General features: G+C 40.0%; 1 protein-coding gene across 1 annotated transcript in view; it reads right to left on the bottom strand.

Annotated features, from left to right (window-relative positions):
• Nucleotides 1-21,136, bottom strand: part of hfm1 (helicase for meiosis 1) — a 91,943-nt gene extending 70,807 nt beyond the window's left edge. The window contains exons 1-13 of the mRNA XM_067989575.1: nucleotides 21,098-21,136; nucleotides 20,990-21,056; nucleotides 18,796-18,834; nucleotides 18,199-18,269; nucleotides 11,938-12,070; nucleotides 10,631-10,782; nucleotides 8,065-8,142; nucleotides 7,680-7,838; nucleotides 6,880-7,080; nucleotides 6,702-6,790; nucleotides 2,358-2,401; nucleotides 2,165-2,266; nucleotides 111-256 (exon numbers count right to left, since the gene is read on the bottom strand). Coding sequence (XP_067845676.1) covers nucleotides 111-256; nucleotides 2,165-2,266; nucleotides 2,358-2,401; nucleotides 6,702-6,790; nucleotides 6,880-7,080; nucleotides 7,680-7,838; nucleotides 8,065-8,142; nucleotides 10,631-10,782; nucleotides 11,938-12,070; nucleotides 18,199-18,269; nucleotides 18,796-18,834; nucleotides 20,990-21,056; nucleotides 21,098-21,136 — 1,320 coding nt within the window. The remainder of the gene's footprint in view (nucleotides 1-110; nucleotides 257-2,164; nucleotides 2,267-2,357; nucleotides 2,402-6,701; nucleotides 6,791-6,879; nucleotides 7,081-7,679; nucleotides 7,839-8,064; nucleotides 8,143-10,630; nucleotides 10,783-11,937; nucleotides 12,071-18,198; nucleotides 18,270-18,795; nucleotides 18,835-20,989; nucleotides 21,057-21,097) is intronic.
• Between the last annotated feature and the right edge of the window lie 2,773 nt (nucleotides 21,137-23,909).

Below are 23,909 nucleotides of genomic sequence, written 5' to 3'. Positions count from 1 at the left end.
CTATTCTTTCATCCGAGTCATTGGTATATATGGTGAAAAGCTGTGGCCCCAGTACAGATCCCTGGAGAACATCACCTGTCACATCACTTCTATCATTTCTTATATTCTACCTGAGGTCGGCCAGCTCGGCCCATCATTTGAAGTATATCAGTTTCACTGTATTCTTGAAACATTCCTCCTGCATAATGCATTGTGGATTTAATTACCACTAAGTGGGCTGGCAAATTGACTCCCATAGCTAAAGTGCTAGTAGTAACTGTAACAAAATAATACAGAAAAAAGTCAGTCATAGCCTCAAAAATAGTTGAAATATAAACACAAATCAATACCTTAAAAAAAAAGTTTCGTCTAAAGAGCAGCACTAAAGATATTATTGAGGAAACTAGCTTGGTGGAGTTGGTAAGTCTGATTTTCCTAGCACCTCTGCCCCAGTGCTGGACAGGCCCAGCTGCAGCCAATTTTGGTGTCCTGGGCCAATAACATGGTCCGGCGGCATCTTTGGCACAAGGCACCCCAACAGGGGCTAGCACTGGAAAACAGAGGAGCAAAATGGAATGCACCCTCAGGCCTGAGAGTGTCCTTTACAACATTCAACCAAAACCACCAAAGCAGACTAAAAGGTCATTCATCTCATTTGTTTGGGGGACCTTGCAGTGCACAAATTGGCTGCAGTATTTGTCTACAAAATAACTGTGACTGCTTTTATAAGATCATAAGAAATGGGAGCAGGAGTAGGCCATAAGACCTCTCGAGCCTGCTCCGCCATTTAACAAGATCATGGCTGATCTTTGACCTCAACTCCACTTTCCCGCCCGATCCCCATAATCCCTTGATTCCCTTAGACTCCAAAAATCTATCGATCTCAGCCTTGAATATACTCAACGACTGAGCATCCACAGCCCTCTAGGGTAGAGAAATCCAAAGATTCACCACCCTCTGAGTGAAGAAATTCCTCTTCATCTCAGTCCTAAATCGCCCACCCCTTATCCTGAGATTATGCTCCCTAGTTCTGGACTCTCCAGCCAGGGGAAACAGCCTCTCCGCATCTACCCTGTCAAGCCCTCTAAGAATTTTATACATTTCAATGAGATTAGCACGCGAGATAATTACTTCAAAAAGTAATTCAGTGTGAAGCACTTTGGGAAATTCTGAGAATGTGAACAATATAAGTCTTTCTTTCTAAGATGGTCACAGATTTCACATTGCATGGCAAATATCATATGCCGTCATCAATGATGGGCTATAGATCCCTGTGCCCTAAGATGAAGGCCTGAGGATCCGAGAAATTGTTCTATGGGCCTCACTTAAATAATAATGGCGTGCTGCCAGTACCTGTCACACCTCTACAGTCAGCTCGTCCGAGTGAAGAATCAAATTTCAGGTTGCCTGAGTCGCCGACAAGTCCCATGGGTGGGGGACCGGGAGGGGGACCGAGTGGCTGCCAGGAATGCTGTGGATCCGGGAGGAGGACTCCTGCTCCTCTTGACTCCATGTCAATTTTTAAAAATTTAAACTTACCTTATCGGTGGCGGTTGTTGGCTAGGCCACATCCACGTCTAGAAAATCTGAGCAGATCAGGCCGACGCTTGTTTTGCTCAGGGGAACCCAATTTCCCTGAGGGTCATAACACAAGCGTCAGGCCCCTCATTAGCATATGCAAGGGGCCTAATGCCGGTTTGAGGCAGCTGCCCAGACACCTCAAAAATGACCCAACCCAATTTCGGGTAGGACATTTTTCAGGTGTTCTTGGAGTGCAGGATATTGGTACCTAAAATTCGGCCTCATTGTATATTACTCATTTATCTGTCCTATTTATATAAACCATTTGTTGGTTCCGAGCCTGAGACTCGTTCTGATAGTGTACATTCAATCTATCTTTCGAAGAGAGGTAAGTCACATGGTAGCATTCTGATAGCTGGTGCTCAGAGTAAGGACCTCTGTTGCAATCCCTGGGTCTTACTATCGTTTTCCTAGATATTGGGCAGGGAAAGGTACACTCCAGATCATGGTGGATGCAAGGATTGCTTATTCGAACAGTTGGTGATTCTGAACCTGAGAAATTATCCAATGTAAAAACCCAAAAATATGAAATCAGTTTAAAACAAAACAAGCTGAACAAGAAAAATAACATCCAAGCCTAAAGATGGTACAAAAAATGACTTACAAAGTACTGGTAAATCTCCTACAGTGAAGGCAGCTTCAGTGGCTTTCCTATCGGACAGATCCATGCCAGCATGATGATAACCAACTCCATATATTAACAGATCTATTAAAATTCATGTATAAATTTTACTTACAGAAAAATATTAAATACATACATTTCTTTTATTTAACCATTCAAAATATAAACAACTTACCTCTAAGCTTTGAATCCTTTATTGAGTTTGTATATTTTTGCAGCCTATTGAGTTTAAAAAAGTTAGATATAAGAATAAATGAAGAAAATTATTTTTTTTAACCCAAGAGCAAAGTTCTTTTAAAAAAATGCCAGGTTTATTACATCTTAAAATTTACAATAAAGTGTAAGTGAAGAATTTTAAGTATAAGTTCCCTAGAAGTTCAATACTATTTAATATTGTGAGTTATGATGCGAATAAAAGACACAGTAGTTATATTGGTCTACAATATTCAAAATAGAAGATGGAGCATTGCATTATCTTTTACAGGAGTTAAAGGAACAATTCCCCTGTCCTGCAATGGCTTTATCCTTGAGAGTTTATCTAACCACCAACCTACCAACCCGCTTCACTCCCATATATTTTAAAATTTACTTCTATGCAAAAAAAAATCCTTACAAGGGAAAAAATTATTTGAAAAAAAACCCACAGCTGTTTCTAGAACAAGTTGCATAAACCAATCACTTGGCATACAATATTCTATCTGTCTTATATCCAGTCAAAATACTGGATGTATAAACACAGAGTACAGTGCGACAAAAAGTCACATTTTTTGCCTCAAGTTTTGATCAAGACAGTTTTTTTTAGTACCTAATTTAGTCGCTGTCTTAATACTAACAGCATAACTAGTATCATAGTGGGTACAGCACAGAAGGAAGCCATTCGGTCCATCGTGTCTGTGCCTGCTCTTTGAAAAAGCTATCCAATTAGTCCCATTCCTCTGCTCTTTCCCCATAGCCCTGTAATTTTTTTCCCTTCAAGTATTTATTCAATTCCCTTTTGAAAGTTACTATTGAATCTGCTTCCACCACCCTTTCAGGCAGTGAATTCTAGATCATTACAACTTGCAGCATAAAAAAAATCTTTCCTCATGTTGCCTCTGGCTCTTTTGCTGATCACCTTAAATCTGTGTCCTCTGGTTACTTCTGCCACTGGAAACAGTTTCTCCTTATTTACTCTATCAAAGCCGTTCATGATTTTGAACACCTCTATCAAATCTCCCCTTAATCTTCTCTGTTCTAAGAAGAACAACCCCAGCTTCTCCAGTCTCTCCACATAACTGAAGTCCCTCATCCCTGGTACCATTCTAGTAAATCTCTTCTGCAGTCTCTCCGAGGCCTTGACATCTTTCCTAAAGTGTGGTGCCCAGAATTGAATACAATACTCCAGCTGTGGCCTAACCAGTGTTTTATGAAGGTTTAGTGTAACTTCCTTGCTTTTGTACTCTATGTCTCTATTAATAAAGCTCAGGATCCCTTATGCTTTTTTAACAGCCTTCTCAACTTGTCCTGCCACCTTCAAAGATTTGTGTACATATGCACCCAGGTCTCTCTGTTCCTCCGCTTCCTTTAAAATTGTACCATTTAGTTTATATTGCCTCTCCTCATTCTTCCTACCAAAAATATCACTTCATAACATAGAATTATTATACCAATATTATGTCCACCAATATCTACTATAAGCCTACCAACTCTCACAGCTACCTTGGTTACACTTCCTCCACCCTGCGTCATGTAAGGACTCCAATCTATTCTCCCAGTTTCTCTGTCTCTGTCGCATCTGTTCCGACGATGCCACCTTCCACATCAGTGCTATTGATACGTCTTCCTTTTTCCTCAACCGAGGATTCTCCTCTACTGTGGTTGACGGGGCTCTCAACCGTGTCGGTCCCATTTCCTGCACATTGCCCTCACCCTTTCTGCTCCCTCCCAAAACCACGATAGCACCCCCCCCCACCTTGTCCTTACTTTCCACGCCACCAGCCTCCACATTCAACAGATCATCTTGTGTCACCTCCAAACACAGTGCCAGTACTAAACACATCTTCCCCTCCCCATCCCTTTCAGCATTCCAAAGGAACTGTTCCCTCCGCAGCACCCTGATCCACTCTTCAATCACCACCAACACCCACTCCCCTTCCCCCGGCACCATCCCATGCAAGCACGGGAGATGCAACACCTGCCCTTTCACCTTCTCCCTTTCCACCGTCCAGGGCCCCAAACATTCCTTCCAGGCGAAACAGCGTTTTACTTGTACTTCTTCAGACTTGGTGTACTGTATTCGCTGCTCACGATGCGGTCTCCTCTACATTGGGTGATCACTTTGCTGAACACCTCCGTTCAGTCTGCAAGTGTGATCCTGACCATCCGGTCGCTTGCCACTTTAATTCTCTGTACAAACTCCCACTCTGACGTCTCTGTCCTCAGCCTCCTACACTGTTCCAATGAAACTCAACGGAAGCTCGAGGAACAGCACCTCATCTTTCGATTAGGCACTTTACAGCCTTCCGGCCTCAACACTGAGTTCAACAACTTCAGATCATAATCACTGCTCCCATTTTTTCATGATGTGGAGATGCCGGTGATGGACTGGGGTTGACAATTGTAAACAATTTTACAACACCAAGTTATAGTCCAGCAATTTTATTTTAAATTCACAAGCTTTCGGAGGCTTCCCCCTTCGTCAGGTGAACGATGTGAAAATGAAATCCTCGAAATGAAATCGCATTTATAATTCACAGAACAATGCTTGGTGAGTACAGACAGTTTTTTCAACTGCCCGTTGCCAAGGCAATCAGTGTGCAGACAGACAGGTGTTACCTGCCAGGTCTCACAGAATATACAAATCACCAAAAAAAAAACAACAAACAAAAAAAAGAGATAGAGAGGTAGAAACATAGAAAAGACAGCAACTGACCCGTTATATTAAAAACAGATAACATTTGTTCGCTGGTGGGGTAACGTGTAGCGTGACATGAACCCAAGATCCCGGTTGAGGCCGTCCTCATGGGTGCGGAACTTGGCTATCAATTTCTGCTCGACGATTTTGCGTTGTCGTGTGTCTCGAAGGCCGCCTTGGAGTACGCTTACCCGAAGGTCGGTGGATGAATGTCCATGACTGCTGAAGTGTTCCCCGACTGGGAGGGAACCCTCCTGTTTGGCGATTGTTGCGCGGTGTCCGTTCATCCGTTGTCGCAGCGTCTGCATGGTCTCGCCAATGTACCATGCTCTGGGGCATCCTTTCCTGCAACGTATGAGGTAGACAACGTTGGCCGAGTCACAGGAGTATGAACCATGCACCTGGTGGGTGGTGTCCTCTCGTGTGATGGTGGTATCTGTGTCGATGATCTGGCATGTCTTGCAGAGGTTACCGTGGCAGGGTTGTGTGGTGTCGTGGACGCTGTTCTCTTGAAAGCTAGGTAATTTGCTGCGAACGATGGTCTGTTTGAGGTTGGGTGGCTGTTTAAAGGAGAGTAGTGGAGGTGTGGGGATGGCCATAGCGAGGTGTTTGTCCTCATTGATGACATGTTGAAGGCTGCGGAGAACATGGCGTAGTTTCTCCGCTCCGGGGAAGTACTGGACAATTTGTTCTATATGTATAAATGCGTGGGCCTCAAGGAGCTCCTGAACATTTACCTGAGGAAGGAGGAAGTCTCCGAAAGCTTGTGAATTTAAAATAAAATTGCTGGACTATAACTTGGTGTTGTAAAATTGTTTACATCTGTTTTTTTTGTTTGTTGTTTTTTTTTTGGTGATTTGTATATTCTGTGAGACCTGGCAGGTAACACCTGTCTGTCTGCACACTGATTGCCTTGGCAACGGGCAGTTGAAAAAACTGTCTGTACTCACCAAGCATTGTTCTGTGAATTATAAATGCGATTTCATTTCGAGGATTTCATTTTCACATCGTTCACCTGACGAAGGGGGAAGCCTCCGAAAGCTTGTGAATTTAAAATAAAATTGCTGGACTATAACTTGGTGTTGTAAAATTGTTTACAATTCCCATTTTTTCAGACAACAAGTGCTGGTAATGGTTCTGCTGTTATCATTTACACCTCCTCTGGACCCATCTTTTGTTTCTTTACTTGTCCCATTACCACCCACTTTTGCTTTGCATCATAATCACTTTTGTCATTTAATCACTCCTGCCCTTCACCCTGTCACAGGCCTTTCCTTTTGTTCTTACCCACCTAACCCCAGGCTCTGTACTTGCTTAAAAACTGTTCAATCTTTAACTTCTTCCAGTTCTGATGAAAGGTCGTCGACCTGAAGCGTTAATTCTGTTGACCTGCTGAGCGTTTCCAGCATTTTCTATTTTCATTTCAGATTTCCAGCATGCGCAGTATTTTGCTTTTGTTATAGAATTATTATGTGACTTCATACAAATTTTATATATATTTGCATTGTTTATTATCTTATCACATCAAAATGTCTCACATTGCTGTAGTGTAGTTTGAGATTTATTTCAAGCTCACCAAACTTCAAAAAGTTTATACTTCAATACGATTCAGGAGAAAAATATTACCTTTGCTTGTGTTCCATAGTCATGACAAATTTGGCATCTTTTGCAAGTACGGAAGCAGCCTGTTGCACACCTTTCCTTGTAGCACAAAACTAAAAGTTAAAAATGACCTTTAAATAACACATTATGGAACTATTGGTAAAAGAACTAAGAAGTGAATCAGAATTAAAAAGATCAATACCACCAGAGTAGGTTTCTGCTCAGAGTATGTCTGTATAACGCTAGCCATTCTGTAATTAAGAGATAAGTCAAATTTGAATTCAGTTTGAGTACTGAGGCAAGGAAGTCCAAGAACAACTTTGCGGAGCTTTACTGGTCGATAGCTTTCATCTATCTTCATGGAAACTCCTGGTCCTTTTCCATCTGATAACCATTCTGCAATCTATGAAAGTAAAACAAAAGATGCACAAATACAGTCACGGACATCATGCAAAATGGTACTACTTTCTTTTTGGCATATTCATTTTAGAATCATAGAATCATAGAAGTTTACAACATGGAAACAGGCCCTTCGGCCCAACATGTCCATGTCGCCCAGTTTATACCACTAAGCTAGTCCCAATTGCCTGCACTTGGCCCATATCCCTCTATACCCATCTTATCCATGTAACTGTCCAAATGCTTTTTAAAAGACAAAATTGTACCCGCCTCTACTACTGCCTCTGGCAGCTCATTCCAGACACTCACCACCCTTTGAGTGAAAAAATTGCCCCTCTGGACCCTTTTGTATCTCTCCCCTCTCACCTTAAATCTATGCCCCCTCGTTATAGATTCCCCTACCTTTGGGAAAAGATTTTGACTATCTACCTTATCTATGCCCCTCATTATTTTATAGACTTCTATAAGATCACCCCTAAACCCCCTACTCTCCAGGGAAAAAAGTCTCAGTCTATCCAACCTCTCCCTATAAGTCAAACCATCAAGTCCCGGTAGCATCCTAGTAAATCTTATAGTATGATAGTATGATATGAATAGACTTACATCTTCAACATTAGGAATTGTTGCAGAAACTGCTACAAATCTCAACGTTATATCATCAGGTCGACTGGATGCACGTGAGACAGCTGACTGAACTGTTTTCATTCTGCTGACTACAACTTCAAGGGTTGCACCACGACATTCATCTTTCACAACATGTACCTAGAATAATAGGTATTTGCCACTTCAAAAAGTTAAAATAGTACTAAAAGTCCAATTGGAGTAAAATAGCATGCATTTTCTTCAAAACAATTTTGCATACAAAATGCCCACAATTCCTTAGAAGATAAAAACATTGCTAATCCAGCTAAGAAACAACAAACTATAACTTCACAACGTAATGATATCAAAAAATATAAAATGTACTAGGTAAAATATAGACCTTTACCTCATCAATAAGGAAAAGCCGCACAAGCTGCACTAATGAATTATCTCTCCATTTTCTTGTCATGGTGTCCCATTTTTCCTTAGAGAAAAATAATTAAAATCTGGGCAAAAAGGGTCAAATACACGTCTTTATAAAGTGCACGATTATAACTTTTGATAGGAAAAGTTACACCCTTTTTGGAGTATATTTAATTATGTCAAATGTGAATGAGCAACTTTCCCTATATTTCTTTGGGGATATGTTTGGCCTCCCTTTCGTGATTAATTGAATTTAGAAACTTGTACAGGAAATCTTTGTAGCAAACCCATATCCTATTACTCCATGTTTGAACAGCACGATCCTGCACCAACAAAATATCCTTTACAACTAGGAAATATAAATACTGTATAGACATTGACAGTTTGTTTGTATAAATTGTATTAGGAAACATGTTTTTTATGCTATTTTGTTCCTAGCAAAGATTTATGCAATACTCGTAAAGATGCACATTACATGATAGGCAATAGGCCTTAATGGCATAGATTGCTGAGGGAGGTCAGAGAGCTGATAGCAGATGCTCTGACCACAGTCTTTCAAATATCCTTGGATATGGAAGTTGTACCAGAGGACGGGAGGGTTGTCAATGTAATACTTCTGTTCAAAAAGGGTGAAAGGAATAAAGCAGGCAACTATAGATTAGTTTGTTTAACTTTGGCAGTGGGTAGGCTTCTAGTGGCCATAATATGGCATAAAATTAATACTCACCTGGAAAGACATGGGTTAATTAAGGACACGCAACATGGATTTGTAAAAAGTTAAACATGTCTGACAGATTTAATAGAGTTCTTTGTGGAAATAACAGATTGTATTGATAAAGGAAATGTTGTGAATGTTGCACATAAGGATTTTCAAAAAGTGTTTGATAAGGCGTCGCAAAGGAAACTACAATAAAAAAGGTTAAGAGGAGATCTATTAGAGGTGTTCAAAATTATGAGAAGTAAATCTGGAAAAATTATTTCCACTGATCTGTGATTCAGCAACAAGAGGGCATAAATTGAAGATTATTACCAAAAGAACAAAGGGAGAGATTAGGATTTTTTTTGCTTTAGCTGTTAGGATATGGAATGCCCAACCAGGAACAGTGGTGGAAGCAGGGTCTAGAATAGCTGTTAAAAAGGAAATGAATAAATATTTGAAAGAGAAAAAATTAAAAGGGTATGGCAAAAGGCCAGGTGAATGGGATTAAGCGGATTGTTCTTTCAGAGAGCCAGCAAAGGCACAATGGTCTGAATGGCTTCCTTCTGTGCTGTAAATGTTTACGGTTCAATAATGGCATTCTTCTATTTTCAGAGATTCTCCTAAGTGTTACTTGCTATGAAAAATTTTATTCTGTTACCTAGAACTGCCGTTAGCCATGCTTCAAAACATAAACTAGAAGCCTCTTAATGTGAAAATTGTAATGGGGAGAATGATAAATGGAGTATAATGTGAGGTTATTCACTTTGGTAGGCAGAATAGAAAAAAAATATTATTTTTTAAATGGTGAGAAACTATTAAATGTTGGCGTTCAGAGAGACTTGGGTGTCCTCATACAAGAAACACAAAAAGTTAGTATGCAGGTACAGCAGGTAATTAGGAAAGCAAATGGCATGTTGGACTTTATTGCAAGGGGGTTGGAGTACAAGAGTAGGGACGTCTTACTACAGTTGTACAGGGCTTTAGTGAGATCTCACCTGGAGTACTTTGTACGGTTTTGGTCTCCTTATCTAAGGAAGGATATACTTGCCTTGGAGGCGGTGCAACGAATGTTCACTCGATTAATTCCTGGGATGAGAGGGTTGTCCTATGAAGAGAGGTTGAGTAGAATGGGCCTATACTCTTTGGAGTTTTGAAGAATGAGAGGTGATCTCATTGAAACATATAAGATTATGAGGGAGCTTGACAGGGTAGATGCTGAGAGATTGTTTCCCCTGGCTAGGGAGTTTAGAACTAGGGGGCATAGTCGCAGAATAAGGGGTTGGCCATTCAAGACTGAGATGAGGAGGTATTTCTTCACGCAGAGGGTTGTGAATCTTTGGAAATGTCTACCCAGAGGGCTGTGGATGCTGAGTCATTGAATATATTCAAGCCTGAGATGGATAGATTTTTGGACTCCAGGGGGAATCAAGAGATATGGGGATCGGGCGGGAAAGTGGAGTTGAGGTCGAAGATCAGCCATGATCTGACTGAACGGCGGATCAGGCTCGAGGGGTCATGTGGCCTACTCCTGCTCCTATTTCTTATGTTCTTACGCTTTCTTTATAGATAATTTCTATTTATCCCATTTAGTTAACACTTCAAAAGCACTTCATTGGCATTGAAGGGCTTTGAGATGTCCTGAGGTCATGAAAGGCGCTATATAAATGCAAGTTCTTTCTTTCTTTAACAATAATGATTGCTGGAGAAATAAATTGGTATCTTAACATTACTTTTAAAGAAACTTTCAGATTAACAACTGCTGCTTCCAACACACTTCTACTGCGGTATATATATTATATTTTTTAATGTTTAATATTGTTTACTGTGAATGTTCAGTACAGGCACCTACAGGAGTAGTTATGATAATATGGGCATCTTGGATCTCAAAATAATCATCCATCTCTGTGTCTCCAGTGAGCTCTTTGCAGTTCAGTCCGATAGGTCCAAACTTTTCTTTCCAATCTTCATGTCGCTGATTACATAAGGCCTTGATTGGAGCCACTAAGAAAATAAAAGATTCTATCACATATCTTGAAGGCAAATCAGTGGAAAGCATTGAAACTGTGCTGTTTCTTATTAGTGTACAAATGCATAATGCGTTTGTTTAAATACCTTTGTTTTCTATATTAATTGCAGCTTTACCCTGTTTACAAAGGGTTAATGCCAACTTTAAAATAACGTATTGAAGATTTGTGCACTAACGCAATAAGCATTTGCATGCTAATACTGCACAGCATAATTTAAAGTCCTTCATCATGTTAATAAGAATCTTGTTTGGGTGTGTCTGTTTACCCAGACACACCCAAACAATGTATAAATCAACTACCTTTACAGGAGGCTCAGTTAAGAAATAAACAAAATCAGTAACAGTTCATTTCTTCTGCAGCCTGCAGTGATGGAATAAACATGTGAGGGGCTCTGTCCATGGTAAAATGAACCCCTAGAAATGATCACTTATGATTATATTAGTATCAGTTAGTTGCACCCTTGCCTCTGAGTCAGAAGATTGTGGGTTCAAGCCCACTTCAGGACATAATGTAAGTTAATACTTCCATGAAGTATCAAAGGAGTTTCGTATTGTTCGAGGCGCCATCCTTCAGTCAAGATGTTAAACTGTGGCCCATCTGCCAGTTCAGGTGGACTTTAAAGATCTCATGGGACTATTAAAAGGAAGTTCTTCTGTCCTCGCCAGCATTTCTCACTCAACCAATGCTACTGAAAACAGATTAAATGGTCATCTGACCCATTGCTGTTTGTGGGAACTTCCTGTGTGCAAAATGGACATTGTATTAGCCAACAAAACAGTCCATGCACCTCAGAATAATTTATTGTGTGAAGTGCTTTGAGATGTATCTGAGAGACATTATAAGGTGCTTTATAAATGCAAATCATTCTTTCTCACAGGGGAGGTTTGGCTGTATTTCTGCTGTCTTGTGTCTTATTTACAAGCCCTTCTATGTACAACTTAATCATTGTGACATAAACCAATTCAGCAGTAGTTGCAGTAATAAATATGTTAGCTGAACTAACAATCAATAAATGGAAATACAGTATTATACTTTGTTTTTTGTATTGATTTTCTAAAATGATAATGAAAAAACAAATGTTCAGTCTTAGAATTAAAAGAATCAATAAAAGTCTTTATATTAAACTTACTGTATACAATTTTTATACGAGACCACGGCTTTGGAACTTCCATCAGTATTCTGACCATGGCTAGTTCAAATATTACAGTCTTTCCGGAACCAGTTGGGGAACAAATCACAAAGTTCTTCTCTGTATAAAGAAGCTAAACAAAAATCCATAAACTTTTAGATCTAGTTAATAAAATGGCTGAAGACAAGAATCAATTCAACTTACACAATCTCAATACTTTGTTTTTACATGTTCAGAATTGAGCAACATGTTCCCACGTCAGCACATTTTTCACCTTAACTAATCAAGTAGCATGGAACACAGGCACCATTTTCTAATGAATCGTGCCACAGGGTGGTAGGACACACAGTTGGGCCCCACAATTCATTTTTTCCACCAGTTCTACCTTGCAGATAATCTCTAAACAAATTTCAACAAAATAAAGTACATTACAATAGAGATCAACTGGGATGTCTTTAAAGGAATAATGTTGAGAATACAAGATAAATTGGTGTGTAATTGTCAAATGAATTTCAATATAGATAGGTGTAAGGTTGTACATTTTGGTAGGAAGAATAAGTACGCCACATACCCCTTGGCAAATAAGAGTCTAAATGGGGTAGAGGAGCAGAGGGATCTGAGGGTACAGATACACAAATCACTAAAAGTAGTGATGCAGGTTAATAAGGCAATAAAAAAAGCAAACCAAGCACTGGGGCTCACTTCTAGAGGGATAGAATTGAAAAGCAGGGAAGTTATGTTAAACTTGTATTGAATCTTGGTTAGACTGCAATTGGAGTACTGTGAACAGTTCTGGTCTCCATATTATAAAAAGGATATAGAGGCACTGGAGAAGGTGCAAAAAAGATTTACTAGGATGATACCAGAACTGAGAGGTTACACCTGTCAGGAAAGATTGAACCGGCTGGGAGTCTTATCTCTAGAAAAGAGAAGACTGAGGGGTGACTTGATAAAGGTGTTTAAGATTATGAAAAGGTCTGATAGGGTAGACATAGAGAAGCTGTTTCCGCTTACCGGGGAGAGCAGAACTTGGGGTCATAAATATAAGATAGTCACTAATAAATTCAATAGGGAGTTCAGGAGAAACTTCTTTACCCAGAGAGTGGTTGGAATGTGGAACTCGCTACCACAAGGAGTAGTTGACAGATGCATGTAAGGGGAAGCTAGATAAATACATGAGGGAGAAAGGAATAGAAGGATATGTTGAAGAAGGTTGGGAGGAGGCTTGTGTGGAGCATAAACACCAGCATGGACCTGTTGGACCGAATGGCCTGTTTCTGTGCTGTACATTCTGTGTAAAATGCATACCTTGAATCAGAAATCTCAGATTAAAGAAGCATAACCCTAAATGGATAGACAAATAAATTAAAAGTGAAATAAAGAAGAAAACTGCCCTCTACAAATCTTGCAGGAAGAAAGGAGAAGGGGTTCACGGGTCTGAATATAGGAAGATATAGGAACAAGTTTACAGAGTTGGTTTGCATAGTAAAAACAATGTTGGTCAGTGCAGGGTGTGTCCATTACTGGAAACAGTTCTCAATCAGAGGTTCAAAACAATCTTCCTACTTGTGTATCTACTCTCTCCCTGTCACCTTCCTTATCATAGAATCATACAGCATAGAATGAGGCAATTCAGCCCATTGTGCCTGTGCTCTTTGAAAGAGCTATCCAATTAATCTCATTCCCTGCTCGTTCCCCATAGCCCTGCAAATTTTTTCTTTTCAAGTATTTTTCCTTTTACTTCTCTTTCCCACCTTCTTCCTGTGGGCCTCTTCATAGTTCCTTGACAGGCTCACTCCTTATTGGATGGCAAAATTGTACAGCATAAAGCAAATAGAGATGATTTTGGAGACTTTGGCTGGACTGTAAAATAGATTTCCCCCCCCTCCCCACCATAAGCGATCCAAACAATGGATCATTCCTGTAGAATGCTATTGTGTACCAAATAATAACTTATGCCAGGCTTGGGCCTCATTGTAGTTGTACTCTGTTACTGCTTGGGGATTTCTAATTGGGATCATGAACCCAAAAGATAGCCCTTGTCTCCCAATAGTCGTCTGTTCATTCTCTTGTGACCTTCAAATAATATAGGCATGTGGACTGCTACATAATAAAAACATCATGGCTGCCCTCTGTAAAAGGGGTATTAATGCACAGGCTTACATTTCTCTGGTCAGGAAGCAGCTAAAAATTTATGAAGTGATATCCCTTCCCCTTAATATATGCAATTGGGTTGACATGTGTAAATCTGATGGCCACATTAGTTCTATGTACAACGTCCTGAACTCTTGAGAAGCCTACTCGTCAGCAAAAGTTCTGTGAACTCTTCAGTTGGTTTTTCAGTGGCAACTCAGCATCAGTGATTTCCTTTGCACAAGTATGAACTAAATACTGGTTTTATCTGTCAGATGTCCCCTATGGTGGCCTGGAAGAATCCTTTTGCATAGAAGCTGAAGGCCATTGTGACTTTCATAGCTGCGGAAAGAACCACCCCAGTTCTTGATGTAATCTGTTCGCCCACAGTGGATGGCAAAGCTCAGTCACTGTCTTGTCAAGGAAGCAGAGGTGGCAAAGACAGATTCACTCTGACATACCCAGGTAAGAGTGCTGTGGTCCTTGGGTATTCTTAGGAGCAAACATACCAGTTGAGGCATCAGTGAACCTGAAGACTTTGGGCTGTATTTTCCTCTGATGGACCACCCAGTACAGCCGTGGTGAAGCAGGGAAAATGGGGCCGGAAGATGCATCACTAGATTCCCACCCCTAAATCCAGCAATGGAAACATTATATTTCCCCCAGCTGGTCATCTCGGCTGCCTGCCTCATATAAATGAATTGTAAACAATTTTACAACACCAAGTTATAGTCCAGCAATTTTATTTTAAATTCACAAGCTTTCGGAGATTTTCTCCTTCCTCAGGCAAATGTTTCAAGGCTCTTGAAACATTTGCCTGAGGAAGGAGAAAATCTCCGAAAGCTTGTGAATTTAAAATAAAATTGCTGGACTATAACTTGGTGTTGTAAAATTGTTTACAATTGTCAACCCCAGTCCATCACCGGCATCTCCACATCATATAAATGACTGTGAGAAGGGAAAGGGGACTAGGGGAAGCGACCAATTTCCCTGCTTTCTCGCTGCAGTACCACAGGGGTTACGGTACTGACTGTGCAGTAGTGGGAAGATCACCAAATTCACTGAAGCAGGGAGAGGGCCTGGTCCTAGCCTTCCTCTCCAATGACCTCCTCACGCCGGCTGCTACTCTGTGGGCTCATTTACACAAAATAGTTTTCTGTTCTTCAGTGGGCTGCTGTGTTCATTGTTAATTGAGTGGTAAAACTGCCACTCACAGTGGTAAGTTGGATGTCAAATAAGCAGATTAATTGGCGTCAAAAGTAAATGGCATAAAACATAGTTCAACAAAAGAATCTTTGTAAGATTTTATATATGGATAAAGCGCTTGACCAGCACAATGAATCACCAAATTAAAATTAATTATAATCTCTGTTATAAAAAGGCCAGAAGCTTACCCAGTCTCCTTAACAAACAATATTAAATCAAAACATGTATGTGTAAAATTAAATCAATATGTTTAGTCTTCAGTACAGATTTAGAAGCTTATTTTCCAGATGTTGGTAAATCTTCTACTGGGGACATTTGATGTTATGCAGAAATCCAGTTCTTGATTAAAATCAGTTTTTCAATGTTAAAATCTGACAGTCCAACCAATTTTAGGGGGCAGGTCTAACCTAAATAAAAGTTAGTGTGATTGTTCTCATTGATTACAGCCTTGTGCCACATATGGAATTTAGATCTACACACGTTAAGTTTAAAAACTGCACAGAATCTCCACCTATGTGCCCTTGCTATTTTGAAACCTGATTAGGATAGCCACAGTGATTGCTCTCTCTGAGAAAAAGTATGAGCTGCAACACATTCCATGAATAGGTACAAAAAAGACACACAAGGTGAATGTATAGGCTATTTATAAGTTACTTTGATCTCTCTGATTGTCTGAGGAGCTTCAAACTGAGCAGGGAGGTAATCACAAAGGTCTGCCAGTTGATTCTTCCAGATGGGGACACTATTATCGTCATTCCCCCACTCCACATATAGCAGTGACACTTACAGCTACCTTGTGTTTTTTTTAACTACAAGGTACTTTCAAAACTCCTGACAGAAATTAAATTGGCATTTTTCAGAGCACAGTGTTTAAAGGTAGTAAAGACATAATTAAGAATTATGCAGGTAACAGCCACTGCGCTCCAAAAAGTAATCAAATGCATTAAGCACTCTGAAATGTTTAAGTGATGTGCTAATGGGCAATATAGAGTCATAAAAATTACAGCATACAAGGAGACCATACAGCCCATCTCTATCAATGCTAGCTAGCTCTGTAAATGAAGCCATTTACTTCAATTCTATTTCCCTCCTCATTCCCCACTTCATCTTTCTTCATGGCGTTATCCATGCTTCATTCATTTATCTAATGAGAGAAAAAATCTGCCAAGATAGCAGGAAGCTCCACAATACTGCAGGAGACTCAAAAGCGCAGGTTGTACTCAGTGAGACACAGATGTCTTCTAAGCATCTTCTGGTCTACTGTGAAAACTTCTATGTGACTATCACTGTATAAATGTAGACAGAGGCAGAATTAGCTTCTAAGTATAAATTAATACATTTTATTTCTTTACTCAGAGGGGTGTTGAACATGGAATGCTGTGCCACAGGGAGTAGTTAAGACATTGTTGCATCTTTTGAGGGAAAAGTGGATAAACAAAGGAAGATACAGGGTTAATTTAGTACGCAGGACAGTGGAATTATTTTCGGATTGCTCGAGCAAACAGCTGCACAGACATGGCCTCTTTGTGTGCTATAAACTTCTACAGTTCTTTGGTTCTGTTGTGCTCTGTATCAATGTAAAGCTAGGGCTGAGGAAGGTCTTAAGGTGCCTGCCCACTCCAGCATTTCTGATTTCCAGAAGGTGGCTTTTGTTTTCAACCTCCCTTGAGCATTAAAGTGTTAATTAAGCTAGAAATACCTTGTTTGGATTGTGTGAAAATGGGAAACATTAATACACATTCCAGGCAGTTCAAAGGCTAATGGATTATTTAAACCTGTGCTCTATGAGACTAATTGTAAACAATTTTACAACACCAAGTTATAGTCCAGCAATTTTATTTTAAATTCACAAGCTTTCGGAGGCTACCTCCTTCCTCAGGTGAACGATGTGGAAACTATGAGACTAAGACACAGAGAGAAAGACTGAACCATGAATACATGAGGACAAAGGTGCACCGTGGCTGCAGTGTGTCCTATCCACAGGAACTCCCTACCTAACAACACTATGGGAGAACCTTCACCACACGGACTGCAACGGTTCAAGAAGGCGGCTCACCACCACCTTCTCAAGGGCAATTAGGAATGGGCAATAAATGCTGGCCTTGCCAGCGACACCCACATCCCATGAACGAATTAAAAAAAAACTAGGGATGAGTAATAAATGCTGGCATTGCTAGCGACGCCCATATCCTGAAAATGATTTTTAAAAACTTGGCCCACGGAATTAATTCCTGCAATATGTTCTCTTTCCCATCTTGGCATGTATAATCTGATTTTCATAATTCTGTTATTTTTGCTTCTACCACCTTACTTGCTACATCCTTGCCAACATTTCTTTGTATTAGTAGAGTGTTTTTGGCACCTTAAACAACAACTACTTTGTTTCATGTCCATATATGTCTTGCGCTACACCTCCTTGACTCTATCTGTGACTTCCTGCTATGTTTGTTGTCTCCTTTGTATTGCTGGGAATTATCTTCAGCCATCCAAAGTCTTAAAGGCATTCCGTAACAGCGGATCAGTACCTCCAAGGCCTGGGTTATAAAAATGGGCTGTTTGAATTTGCTGTTGATCCATTTCTCACAATCACTGCATACTCCACAGCTGGATTAACAAACTTTTCATCATTTATACCAGTTAATTGATTCATCAGCTGCTGGAGAAGTGTTAAAAGATTAATATGTAGGAGTGTCGCAATTGATGGCTTTTTTTCATTCCCACTAATGAAATTGCTTTCTCAGGAATCTCATGTCTCTAAATCATGTGTTTCTGCAACATTGTAAGTTGTTAAATTTTGAAAAGTGCCATTCTGTCCAATACCCACTTAGCTGAGTGTTACTCTTTCCTTTGTGCTTCTCCCACATATATATACATACATTTGAAGAAAGGCAGCACTATTAGACAATTAATTACAGTACATACATCATCTAATGCTTTGGACTGTATGTAGTTGAAATAAGGAAATTCTTTGAAAATATTTCTGAATTGTACAGCTTTGTACAAGCTTGTTAAGGACCAAGTCAATGCCATTTCAATTACAGCATTTAGCAAATAGTATGTCATTAAAAGTTTAATAATTGAATAGAAATATATCCAGTTTTCAACAGCAAGTAAACATTTTAAAAATAGAATAATGTTATAGCATGTGCAGCTCTTGCCATCTAGTGGCAATACTTTCTTCAAGAAACAGGAAAGCTAGTATAGTCCATTACTATTATGGGGCTCTGTTACAGTTCTAATTTTTAAGACTATTTTAAGTCACTTTGTGTTATTTTCATATATTTTTTGTAATGGGTCCATTCATGAGTCCATTCACAATGTACAAAATGCTTGGCTTCTTACAACTGTTATGCATGTTATGCTTCAAAAAATTATTATTGTAAAAGCAAAGGAAAAAAATTATAAGCCCACAGTTACTTCTGTTTAGAGCCAAAGAATTAAATAGTTTAGTTTTAACAAATTAATCACTTTCATTTGACTATTAACAATAAAAAAAGCGCACAAATGTTGAAAGGATACGAATTTCAGTAACTGCTCTCAAAGTTCCTGAACTTCTTCCTGTTGCATCTACACTTAGAAGAAGAAAATTAAAAATCTATAATGAATCAAGAAAAACTGGATAGCATTTCAGTTGTTATTTTGTTGTAAGTTATTTTTACACAAATGCGTTAACTTTTTTGCCCAATTTGCTTCTTTCCTTTTTTCCTGAGAGGGTTGGCTCATCCGTAGGTATATTTCCATATGTGCTATAGGCCTTTGGTAATTTAGCAAGTGGCTATTCTTCATGTTTGAGCCTTACAGTGCATGTTGATGGACTATTCAGCTGTGAATGGTATCACAGCTGAGTCCAATATTATACTCAGCCAATATCCATACAGAATTATTTTCTAACAGGGGTTACTGCAAAGTGACGAGCAGCAGGAATCCTGGCCAATTTTTCTCTCTCCTAGTGCATGGCACTGAGGCCTATTATAATGTCCCCAATCCCAGACACCAAGGCTGAGATCAACTAATGCAGCATAGGCCAATGATCAAACTTTTGTAGCTTGCGTGGCTCGTTAACACATTGCAAGGTACATTCATTGAAAATACCAGAAGAAATGAACCTCTATCCTAGTAATCCATTGCACTGCCTGCACATTTATAATTTTCTACATGAACCACAATTCTGGTGCAAGATTTTATTCCTTTTCAATAGTAACAAGCATATACTTGGTTCATAAATGCGACACAATCATATATGTATTCATCTACATGATTACCGTGACTGCACTTCAAAGCAATTCACTATATAAATGCACTTTCATTCTTTTGTTAATCTTTCGATCCATATTTACTACTGTGCATCTATCGTGAACGATGTCATAAACCAAGGGCTGTAATAGGTAGTGTGTAAATATCAGACTGCATTTTCTTATCTTCTAATTCTTGTATATGCACATAACTAGGAAGGTCGGAGCACAAAAATAGTAGAATGTGTACTAGTTGTACGAAAGACATGATTACTGATATTTGCCAATCGTTGTTATGGAATACTTTACTAATCTTTGTGAAGCATGAATATTTATGTTTTATATTTTCAGCATGAATTAGCTGTTCATGCAACATCTCCATCTCAAACAATTCACTGCCCTCTCAATAGTCAATTCAGTCTCACCCCAACCACTTAGTGTCAGCTTCAAACTGTCTTGCCACCTGGTATCTGTCTTAAACGCCTTCCTCTCCAACAACTATCTCAAACCACATTTCCTTCTGTTCCTACCTCACATCATCACTGATGCTATTTTCTCTTAGTCTTGCTCTTGCAATGTCAGGAAGTACTGTACAGCAGGGTTATCTTGGCATTATCACTTTCATCAGTGCTGATGATACTGGGAAGGAATTACCCCCATAGCACATCCAACTGGTGCAACAAGGTTAAACAAAAATGGTTGGAGCGATACACAAAAAGGCAGGAGAAGCTGGGGTTTGAAAATGGCACACAGCAGTTTTCAGGCAGTATAGAAATGCAAAATAAAGGGAAACGGGGTAGGAAGGCCTATCACTGGATCCCATGGAATTTCCCCACCTTCTGCCTGCTACTGACCCCGGGGACTACAAGAGAAGGGATAGTATATCCTGGGGCAGCAACAGCAAGCCTGTTAGTGCCAATGTTGGAGGGAGAAGGCCTAGTAGTGAGCACTTTTCCCTTTTTACCTCTAGAGGACCCAAAGCTTAATAAAAACTGCTTGCCCAGATGAGCCAAAGAAACTTTGGGGCGCTTCTGCCGCTTTATTGATCCCTCATCCTCTGTGAAGCACTGCAGTTGAATTTTGTTGGGCAGCACCAGGAATCCCACTGGGAGCCCACCCTTCAAAGTAAACCTGTCCCATCCGGTGAGACTGGGGTCACAATCGGGCTGGGATGGCGGGCAGAACCCTGCCGCCATCATTATCCGGTACAAGAGGGAAATCCAGCCTTGGACTGCTTAGCATTAAAAGCAGGAAAATGAAAGAGGACTTACTGAGGTTTAAAAGATACCAAATTAAATAAAAATGGTTAATCTAGCGCACTATTTCAAGTTGAATGATGAAGGACTGACAGGACTTTTCAGCCTCCAAAGCCAGCCATAAGTTTCTCCTGACATTACATCATTTTTTACTAGTGCCTTCACTACAATTCGCAACGGGAAGAAAATTTGGCCAATTATATCTGCTATAATAATATCCGTTACCTTTTACGTTAAGTGATTGTGGCATCATGGGAAGTACATGTGCTTTTTTCAGAGTCTGAGTGTCATTCTGATGTTTCTGTTTGGTATGGTCTGTTACACCATACTCACTTTGCTTTTCAGCAAAATTCCTAAAATCGTATTTTTCATTACGTAACAGGGACTTCTCACGAAAAGGTGGGCAGTTAACAATTGTTGGATTATTTGCTGCTTTGGTCGGCATCGGCATTTTAAATAATCTACAGGAAAGCAGAGAAATACATTTAAAAGTGTCAAATATTTAATATCTTATTTCAATTTAGCTAATGAATACATTGAACATAGGAACAGGAGTAGGCCATTCAGCCCCTCGTGCCTGCTCCGCCATTTGATAAGATCATGGCTGATCTGTGATCTAACTCCATATACCTGCCTTTGGCCCATATCCCTTAATACCTTTGGTTGCCAAAAAGCTATCTATCTCAGATTTAAATTTAGCAATTGAGCTAGTATCAACTGCCATTTGCGGAAGAGAGTTCCAAACTTCTACCACCCTTTGTGTGTAGAAATGTTTTCTAATCTCACTCCTGAAAGGTCTGGCTCTAATTTTTAGACTGTGCCCCCTAATCCTAGAATCCTTAGCCAGTGGAAATAGTTTCTCTCTATCCACCCTATACATTCCCCTTAATATCTTATAAACTTCGATCAGATCACCCCTTAACCTTCTAAACTCCAGAGAATACAACCCCAATTTGTGTAATCTCTCTCCTCGTAACTTAATCCTTGAAGTCCGGGTATCATTCTAGTAAACCTACGCCGCACTCCCTCCAAGGCCAATATGTCCTTCCGAAGGTGCATTGCCCAGAACTGCTCACAGTAATCCAGGTGCGGTCTAACCAGGGTTTTGTATAGCTGCAGCATAACTTCTGTCCCCTTGTACTCCAGTCCTCTCGATATAAAGGCCAGCATTCCATTAGCCTTATTGATTATTTTCTGCACCTGTTCATGACACTTCAATGATCTGTGTACCTGAACCCCTAAGTCCCTTTGGACATCCACTGCTTTTAACTTTTTACCATTTAGAAAGTACCCTGTTCTATCCTTTTTTGATCCAAAGTGGATGACCTCACATTTGTCTACATTGAATTCCATCTGCCACATTTTGCCCATTCACCTAATCTATCAATATCGCTTTGTAATTTTATGTTTTCATCTGCACTGCTTACAATGCCACCAATCTTTGTGTCATTGGTAAACTTAGATATGAGACTTTCTATGCCTTCATCTAAGTCGTTAATAAATATTGTGAATAATTGAGGCCCCAAGACAGATCCCTGCAGGACTCCATTAGTCACATCCTGCCAATGTGAATACTTACCCATTATCCCTACTCTCTGTTGCCTTTCGCTCAGCCAATTTCCTAACCAAGTCCGTACTTTTCCCTCGATTCCATGGGCTTCTAACTTAGCTAACAGTCTCTTATGTGGGACCTTATCAAATGCCTTCTGGAAGTCCATATAAATACCAGCCATTGACATTCCCCTGTCCACTACTTTAGTCACCTCTTCAAAAAAATTCAATCAGGTTTGTCAGGCACAACCTACCTTTCACAAATCCATGCTGGCTCTCTCTGATTAACTGAAAATTCTCGAGGTGTTCAGTCACCCTATCCTTAATTATAGACTCCAGCAATTTCCCCACAACAGATGTTAGGCTAACTGGTCTATAATTCCCGGTTTCCCTCTCTCTCCTTTCTTAAAAAGCGGAGTGACATGTGCATTGAGATTATTTATAAAACTTCTTAAAATACCAGTAAAACAATTTCAAGTATTTTTGAAGGTTTTAGATGTGTAGCTAAAAAGATCAATGGTGAAAGCTTTGGTTTAGTACAGTACTTTGAACGAGAATCTATGTTTCAGTATTTACACATGGAAAGAAATTACATTTTACTTGTTTTATCTGAACAAACCTATTATCATTCATGATAGGTTCAACAATGTTACTTCATTATATAAATATTATACATTCTATTCAGTCTTCTGTGGTGATGCACAGGGAGAAGTCAAGACTAAGTACCAAGTGTAGTCTTCAGATAAAGTTAGGTTAGAGGGCAGGAGTTAACTGGACCAGGACATACATGTAACTTGGTCCCCATTTTAAAGTCATACATCTATCCTTATTTTTATATTCCATTATAAATTTCTATGTCAACGTTTATAATGGGAACTACCTATAATGATACCCTACTGCCAGTGATAGTGCTGCAATACCTACATGTTGGGGAGCGGAAAGGGGTTGTGGGGTGTGGAAGAGTGTAATTACAGGGTGACCATGTTTGCATCGGCAATTTCCATTATGAATGTGGCCCTGCTCCACCTGCGTAAGTACAGTTGTGCAGAGCCAGAATCCAAGTATAGAGAGAGACCCGTCCCAAATTCCAGATTAGGGTCATTTGCCCTGGAACCTGCAGGACACATCAACGGAGGTTGTCCTGGCTCGAGTCGATCGCTCTTGTAAGGTGGAGTAGAGGCCTTCAGAGACCCAACTGGGCCGAAGAAAAAATATTTATTTTCAACTCTGGCTCCTATGGGAGCCATTCTAAGAATCATGGAAAGGTCACAGCGCGGAAGGAGGCCATTCGGCCCATCAAGTCCGCGCCGGCTCTATGCAAGAGCAATCCAGCTAGTCCCACTCCCCCACCCTATCGCTGTAGCCCTACACATTTTTTTGTTTCAAGTACTTATCTAGTTCCCTTTTGAAGACCATGATTGAATCTGGTTCCACTACTCCCTCAGGCAGTGCATTCCAGATCCTAACCACTCGCTGTGTAAAAACGTTGTTCCTCGTATCACCTTTGGTTCTTTTGCCAATCACCTTAAATCTATGCCCTCCGGTTCTTGACCTTTCCGCCAATGGGAACAGTTTCTCACTATCTACTCTGTCT

The sequence above is a fragment of the Heptranchias perlo genome, chromosome 9, assembly GCF_035084215.1.
Source record: "Heptranchias perlo isolate sHepPer1 chromosome 9, sHepPer1.hap1, whole genome shotgun sequence".
Lineage (NCBI taxonomy): Eukaryota > Metazoa > Chordata > Chondrichthyes > Hexanchiformes > Hexanchidae > Heptranchias > Heptranchias perlo.
Note: the sequence above shows the minus strand (reverse complement) of the source record. Positions and strands in the feature narration are given on the sequence as shown.